The sequence below is a fragment of the Dermochelys coriacea genome, chromosome 27 (assembly GCF_009764565.3).
Source record: "Dermochelys coriacea isolate rDerCor1 chromosome 27, rDerCor1.pri.v4, whole genome shotgun sequence".
NCBI lineage: Eukaryota > Metazoa > Chordata > Testudines > Dermochelyidae > Dermochelys > Dermochelys coriacea.
The window spans coordinates 11,712,420-11,720,708 of record NC_050094.1 but is presented as its reverse complement, the minus strand read 5'-3'; the positions used below and the strand labels follow the sequence as shown (position 1 = coordinate 11,720,708).

General features: G+C 47.3%; 1 protein-coding gene across 1 annotated transcript; it reads left to right on the top strand.

Annotated features, from left to right (window-relative positions):
• The first annotated feature begins 1,809 nt into the window (after positions 1–1,809).
• On the top strand, positions 1,810–6,372 carry LOC119849178 (elongin BC and polycomb repressive complex 2 associated protein). The gene has a single exon (XM_038386001.2). The coding sequence runs from the start codon at positions 2,710–2,712 to the stop codon at positions 4,825–4,827; it is 2,118 nt and encodes a 705-aa protein (XP_038241929.1). The 5' UTR covers positions 1,810–2,709; the 3' UTR covers positions 4,828–6,372.
• Positions 6,373–8,289: the final 1,917 nt, after the last annotated feature.

Below are 8,289 nucleotides of genomic sequence, written 5' to 3'. Positions count from 1 at the left end.
TTTTTGTGTGTTGGAACTTGCCTTTTCATAGCTGGACCCCTCCCTCGAAGGCCATGAAACGGTGAATTAGCCAGTTGGGCAGAGCATTATATACCAGCTTCCCATCCACACACCCCTCTCATCTCCTGCCCGCCTGGGACAGAGCCCTGCTTAACATATGGGGAGAACGGGCTCTAGATTTCCGTGGAAACAAAAATACCAGAGATCTCCCTACTTATGTGCGAAGGGAAACTCCCGTCTGAGTCAGACCGGGTCTGACTGACCTGTTTCATGGTCTTTTTGTGATCGTCCCCCATTCCCACCCCCACCCCCCTCCACACACACACAACAAATTGCAGCAACAAGCTGCAGTATCCACGCACTGGTCCCTTTCTGTCCTCTACGATCTTAACTATCTCTCCCCCCTTGGCCAAACAAAGAGGAATGTTGTGTTTGTGTTGGATGGCGGATCTACACTCACAGGAAACTCGCTGCATGTAGAAACCGGGGTTGAAATGTGGTATTTTAACACAAGGGGATGTGAAGAATGTGACTTTTTCTTTTCTTAGCAGGGTCATTAGTTTGGTTGAGTGTGTGTGTGTTATTAAAGGCAACCCCCCCCCACACACACACTGATTTCTGCTTAAAAAATACGAGGTATTCGCTTAGGATGTGGGGGTTTGTACCGTTTTAAGTAACGGATCCGCAAAGTACATTTAAATCAGGTGAGATCAGTCCCAAATTAAAAACTACGTTTGGTTTATTTTCATTTCCCCCCAACACAGATACTCAGGAATGTGGCACCTCCTTGGCGGGGGGGTTGCTTTTAAATGAAGGTAATTTGTGGTCGATCACACATACAACTTCAACTTAAATAATCATAATAATTTATTTGATTATTCTTAAATGATTCACAGTGAACATTGAACAAAAAGCAGGGAACGAATAAATAAAACTTTTCATTTAAAGGCGGCTGTAAAGCTGGGACTTCCCTTCTCTCAAAATTTTCCAAGGTAACTAAACCCCCCAAATAAGTGGCCTATGACAGAGAGTTCCAGCTCCCTTCCTAACCTCCATGGCGTCAGGCAAATAGCTCGAGCAGCTTTCAGGGTTAGACAGAAGTGGGTTCTGATCGGACAATAGAAACCCAGGGGTTTTCTCTTGGCCACAGAAATGTGCAGCTCTCCTTTTGGGGAAGCATGGACGGGTCAGGGTTACTAGAAGCCAGGCCATCACATGCCAAAGAAACCTTGGGATTTTACGTTTGCCATGAAGTTAAGCCACGTTCCAGAATCATTAATTCTTTAAACGTAAGTAAATCTATACAATCCAATGCAGACGTTTGGAAGAAAAAGATAAGAAATGAAGAAAAGAAGATGGGTGAGTAAAAAACAAAAACAAAAACAAAAAAATTAAAGAAACCAGTCTTCGCTTGTTATGATTAATTATGATTATTACCAAGGCTCTCATCATTCACAACAATAAATATCGTAATTGGCAATTAACAAGCATTCTACTTCCGTTCAAATGATGAATGGTCACAGAGTCAACCCCTCTGAACTCAAAGCAGTAACATTTCATATTTTCTTAAAACAGGTTTGGCTGAAAACCTAGGAAAATGGCATGTTAAAGAAAACGGTAAAATCTCGTAAAACAATTCTGTACAAAGAGGCTAAAAATAAATACCATATAAAACTGCACACAGATACACCCATAGCTGCTAAAAAGGTGATTTCTTAACAAGGAAGACAGCATTAAAATTACCTCGAAAAAGCAGCCTACACGTTTTAAAATAGTGTATCTATAAATGTGTGTGTGTGTGTTTTACTGTTAGCATGCATATTTATATAGATACGCACATCTGTTTGTCAGGGTTGTGTGCATATACACATACATTATACACATAGAACATCTGCATAAAATGCAGATCTAGGCGCAGAGTCAAATCTGCCTCTACCTATCTAATCCTGCAACACGCTCATGTACCGCTTGATGTTTGTCTGCCTGGCAGCAGCGTGGCTGTTAAATGAAAGGTTTTTTTTTTTTATGAGTGTTTTACATCGGGGTGTGTGTGTGAAATGTTGGGGTTTTATGACATCACATGGCTAAAGCGCCCAATCAGCTTCCAGATTTGAGAAATTATTTGGTGGGGTGTTTCCTACCATATACTGTACTCCGGGAGCTTGGTCTTTAAGAAAGCAGCCCAGCAAAAGGTGGGGACTCCCCCGCAGGATTCCATGCGATACCATTTTTAGCCCACCACCTCCACCTCCACCTCCACCGCTTTGTTTGCTTAGCATCTCCCTGGCAGTGCCCAGCAAAAGGGGGGGACCTGCTGGCTGGTTTCTTTTCGGAGAGAGGTTATTTTTGAAGCGGAAGGTGGTGGTGGTGGTGGTGGGAGTGTGGGGGGGGGGGAGTCTTGGAAGGCGGCAAGATGCTTGGCTTCTTTATTTTTCTTTCTCTCTCGCTGCCTTTTTTGGTTGGGGAGGGGGAAGGTGAGAAATCTAGCCCCAGCGCAGGAGGGGGAACTGGGTGTTTGGAAGATGTTGCGAATCATTGACTGGAGCGTTTGAAAGGGAAATCGACGGCTTTGCAGCTTCCCCCCAACACACACCCACCCCCCTTCTCCCCTTTTTTTGTGGGTCGGATTGGTGATCAAGGAGTGGGAACGCAGATGCCCTTCTTTCCAATGACCCCGGGGGAAGAGACAGAGTAAATTCTCCTTGCAACATGTTCCTGACCTGCGAAGGGACCTTCGGAATGGTGCCAGCCACCATGGATTACAAGGGGGAAGCCAGGCCAGGGGAATTCCAGACTGGCTACCAAGAAATCGAAGGGATAAACCTGGGATACTTACAGATCAATGGCACACAGATGTTTGCTTTGGCCCAGGTCCTCAGCGACCTGTTTAAGGATATCCCCAGGACCACCATCAGCAAGAAGATGGAGACCTTAAAGATCAAGAGCCGCCGCTGCGATCTCAGGGAGCTCCGGACCCTCAAAGCCATCAACTCCGTGCCCACCCGAGCGGTGAAATGCTCGCTCATCTCCAAGGCAGACCTGGAGGCGCTCTGCACCTCCTGCAAGAGCCTCAGCCCCCGCAGGAGGAAGAGGAAGAGGAGGGAGCAGCTGCTGCTGCCGGGCCCCGCGGATCTGTTCGACTGCCCCCGGCAGCCGCTGCGGTCCCCATACGGAGCCGGCCCCTACTGCACCCAGAAGCCGGGGATCTGCACCGAGCTGGCCCCCGCACCCCATCCCGCCCCGGCCGGGCTCTTCCAAAACTATGACAAAGCCACCCGGGGCAGGAAGGGCTACGGCCTGGAAGGACGCGGGGGGCTCTTCTCCGGCGTGTTGAGCGCCTGCCCCCGGGACCTCCAGCTGCTCCACTCGGCAGCCCGGGCGCACGGAGCCGGGCAGGCGTCTCCCCAGCCAGAGCCCGGCCGGCCCAAGCGGGGCTCCTGCTGCTCCAAAGGGCTCTTTCCCGAGGAGAAGGGCCCGGGGGCGGCCAGGAAAGGCCGCCTCTTCCCGGGCTGCAAGAGGCAGGGCACCTCGGCCGGCTACTCCAGCGACTCGGATTCCAGCCTGGACTTCGGGGGCTCCAGCCCGGCCACCTCCAGCGACTCGTCGGAGGAGGAGGAGGAAGAGGAAGAGGAGGGGGACACGTCGTGCAGCAGCGAGGAAGGCAGCTCCTCGGAGTCGGAGAGCAGCTCGCTGTGCAGCGGGGACTCGGTGCAGAGCACCCGCTACAGGCAGGCGGCTCTGCCCAGGTTCCAGCAGCTGTCCCACCCCCCCAGAGAGCCCAGCGGAGACGAGAGGCTCCCGGAGCCCCACAAAGCAGCCCTGCGTCCCGATCCCAACCTCCTGCTCCTCTCCCAGCAGCTCTGGGCCAGGACTCTGAGAGCGTCAACTTTGGAAAGTTTGAGGCCGCTTCCAGCCCTGGGAGCCGGGGCTCCGCAGCAGCAGCCGGAGCTAGCGTGCGCAAAGCGGGAGGCCCCCTCCTCCCGTTCCTCCCCGAGCTGCAGCTACCCTGTGGGGGACCCACAACAAAAGGCGGGAGGCTGTGGGGCGACAGAGCCCTGCGCCAAAGGGGAGGATTTGCACAAAGATGCCTCAAACAATGCAGCCTCGTTAGGCCCCAGTGACCAAGCAGAGAGGCAGCTCGCTGCGTTAGCCGGGCGATCTGCTTCCCAAGAGCCAGCCCTGGGCTCAGCTCCTCCGCTCTCAGCTCAGGAATTCGCAGGGAGCCTCAGCCCGGCTCCCCAGAGGGCCTTAGGGGAGCCCAGGAGGGAGCATTTCGACAGGCTCATCAGGCAATCCAAGCTGTGGTGTTATGCAAAAGGGTTCAACGCGGATGGGAAAAGTTTGCGGCCCGGAGGGAAGACGGAGCCGTGCAAAGAGGCCGAGCTCCAATGCCCCGGCTCCAAAAGCGCACCGAGCCCCAGCCCCTTGTCAAACAAAGCTTTGAAAGGCAATGGCTCGGAAAGGAATTCCAAGCGCAGACGCCTTGCCAGAGGCGTTGAGGCAGAACGGCAACAAAACTCCAGTAAGGGGAGGCCACAAAAGACTCCGAGGAGGAATGTCCAAAAGGGAAAGGCCCATTGCAAACGCCTGGCCAGCGCCGGGCCAGCCCCAGGCAGGAATTCCTTCAGCCTCATGGGCAACTTCCCCTGCACCCCTTCCCTGGTAGTGGGGGAGGATGGGGATCTGCGTCCCGCCGCCTCCCTGTGCGTAAAGAACTCCAGAGCGCTTTCCAAAACGCACCCGTTGTGGAGTTGGCAGGTGGGCGGCAGCGCCCTCCCTGTGCCCCCCAGCCTCAAATTCCGGGGCTGTGGCCTGGAGGGTTTCTAAACGAGGCCAGATGAATGTTCGCCAGCCAGGTTTACATGCAACAGTTGAGGGAGGGGGAGAGGGAGATGGGAACCGGATTAATCCCAAAGACCGAAGGGATCTGAAGTGCCCAACTGGAGACGCCTTGATTTTCAGGAAGGGCTGAGCACCCCAGCTTCTAACCCACCCGCAGCGCCCTTTAAGGTGTCTGACCCCCAAATCACGTTAGGAAACCTTGGCCACATATATCTACTGCTGGGAATTTGGAGAGGGGGAGGAAAGGGATTTCAACTCTGGTTTCTTTTTTGGGTGGTCCATCTTTCGGGGGTTCTGTGCGAAAGTAAAACACCCGCTCCCAAACCAGGTCAGCTGGAGGAATACCTCACCCCCTTTACATTCAGTGGTTTATTCCAAGCAGGGTGATTTGGACTAAAATGTGCATATTGACTGGGAAGTGTTCAAGTAGTCCTGCCCTCCTTCCCCTCTCCAAGCTAAAGGAGAACTGTCCTCCCTTTCCATTCACCCCAAGTTAATTGTATATTGTCCCTTCCCACTTCCTCTGCGTTTGTGGGAGAATTTAATGCTGTCATCCCAACACACATTAAACTGATCTCATCAAAGCTTTCTCTTAAAAAAAAAAAAGCTGAAGAAAGAAAAGAATGGATCTAATTCCTCCTTTCCTTGATACATGCATTGGATTAAAATAATAACAATCACATGCAGAGAGAAAGAATGATCTCTTTTATAGAAAAAATACCCCCTCTTTTGCATTAATCAATCTCATACGAAAAATTGCAAGCAGCTATTTAAACTAAATAATCTACTTTAACTACCAAAGAGAAAAAAACCATAACCCCTCCCACACACACTAAAAAGAATAGGGAGTTTTGTCTGCAAAAAGAAAACAGGCGGGTTTCAGAGGAAGTTATTGGAAACTTCTGCATGTAAATGAAAAAGAAAAAAGAGTTGTTTGCTGGATACCCTAAGTCGGATAGCCTAAAGGTAGCAGGCCTGTAAAAGCTTTATTGACGCAAGAAATAGGAGCCAGGAGCATTAGGAATAAAGTACAGATGGACAATTTGATCTCTATTAAGCTCCAAAGTGGAATGCGGAGAAGAATGTTAAGAGAAAGTTTCTCTTGTCTGTAAAGGAAATCATATCTCAGTCTAACTCTGCTTACAAACCAGTGTCTTGTAACTGGCCCTTTCGACTGTTTCTGATTTGATTTCACCCCTCTCTGACATCAAAGTTCAACTGGCTCTGAAGTCTGTTCTGTTTTGGAAATGTTAGACAAATCAAAGTGACTGTGAGGGCTTTTTTGTTTGGTTGGTTTTTTTGGTTTTTTTGGTTTTTGTTTTTTTTTCTCCCACTCTTTTCCAGCCTAAAATATTTTCAACAAAACGCGGATCTGACACAGTCTAAGACCCTGCGATTCCCTCACTTTCAACACATTGGTGTGAATGTTTTAATTTCCCCCCCTCTATAGTGTTATAATTGACTCCAGCCCACATCGTATACATGGGGTTTTACTTACAATAGAAAGAAAAGAAAAGAAAAGAAAAGAAAAGAAAAGAAAAGAAAAGAAAAGAAAAGAAAAGAAAAGAAAAGAAGTTGTGGCTCATTATTGAATTATAATCAAAGCAAATATTCAAACCTGGCCACTAGTGATTTAGAATTTTAATGTCATTCCATCGTTGGTGGAAAAAAAATATCCATTACAGGCCAAACATATTTTCTCTCGAATAATTTATTGGTGTCTCTTAGGCATATTGAATTATTTTGATGCTAAAAACATTTTTTCTTTGTTTTGCATTTTAATTGATTTGCGTTTTTTTCTCCGTTTTAACCAAATGGGTGGGATTTCTCCTATCACTGTGCAATAACTGTGGAAGGTTTATAAAAATCTGCTGTCTGTGTGCGAGAGAGAAATACCTGTTCTGTGGACGTATCTCTGCCTTGTGCAGTTTGCTTTTAAACCTCTTTCTAGCAGACGGAGTCCTTGTCTCCAATGTACACACTCGCACAAAAATGGAGTCTTTTATTCTTCGCATACATAGACTGCGCTGGGCGTCCTGGCTGCCCGAACAGGGGATGTGAAAAGCAAAGCCCAGGAGAGAGGGAAAGAGGCACACACAGAGAAATAATCTTGGTTGTTTTCCTTGTAATGTCTTAAGGGGAAAGAGGTTCTCCAACGCCTGCTCCAATCTGCACATTTTGCTTTCGGACTAGTAGCTGCAAGGTCCAAAGCAGATTTTTTAAAATGTGTTTTCCAGGGTTTGTGTGGTTTGTTTGTTTGTTTGTTTGTTTTGGAGGGAGGGGGAAGGAAGGGGGAGGAATTTGCAAACAGATTTGTGGCTTTTGTTAATTACAAACCACTGTTGTTTATGCAAGAGCTTGGGATAACGTCAACAAAGACGCACACACAAAGAAAGAGATCGGTTTGAAATATTCAAAAAGTCTGCAAGAGGGGTGCATGGCTGCTGGGAATGTCAGGCTCCATTCCGAACGTGTTAGCTAGTTTTTCTTTAATTATATGTCTGGTCCTGAAACCCTTGGACATGCAAAACTCCCAGTGAAGTGAAAAGGAGAAAGAATTTTTCTTTTTTAGCTCGAATAAACTGAGCAGAAAAGAGACACTTTGGCTATCAATGTTGCTAAAGCCGCAAGCACCAGTAACACAAATAACTCAGGAATATTCTCTGGGATGTAATCACCTCAAAAAGTGTGTGGGTATATTTGTATGTGTTTGTGTCTGTGTACATATGAAACACACAGATTGCATACATGCACTACTGTCTATGCACACATACATACATTGTATAATGTGATGGAGGCTGTGAATATAATATAATATACCTCAAAACTTCCTCTCTTCCCCACAACACGCACACCTTGTATAATTAAGCAACAGAGACCCCCTGCTCTGTGCTAAAGAAATACCTTTCCCCCGACTCTTTCTTTACATGTTGCAAAGAAATTGATCCCAGCCAGGAACGTGAAATAATCTTCAGAGGAATTCTCCATTTCCTTCCCAAAAGGGTTTAAAAAAAAAAAAAGCCTTGTTGCAATGCAATACAAAAAATAAAAAGGAAAATCCAGCCCTTATTTGATATCGTGTGGTTTCAAAATAAACAAACACACAAATACATAAATAATTTAATAATAAAATAAAATAATAATAATTAAAAGATTAAATGGTGCTTTATGGAAAACAAGCAAAACCTCCCAGATAAAAGTCAGGAGCGCCAAAGGCATGGGAGGATTGGCATGCTGGAATGTATATTTGTATTTTGGAACAACAAATAATCAGTTTGCAACACTGGAGTCCTTGAAGCTATACAAGACTCCTTGATAATAAATTTTGTAACCTCGCTTTGCTTCCAAAATGGGTGCAAAAGGAGGAAGAACCGATTTTTTGTTATTCCATTTTGTTTTCCTAAAAGCGCTAGACCAGAGAGGAGGCAATCAATAACAATATCTTTT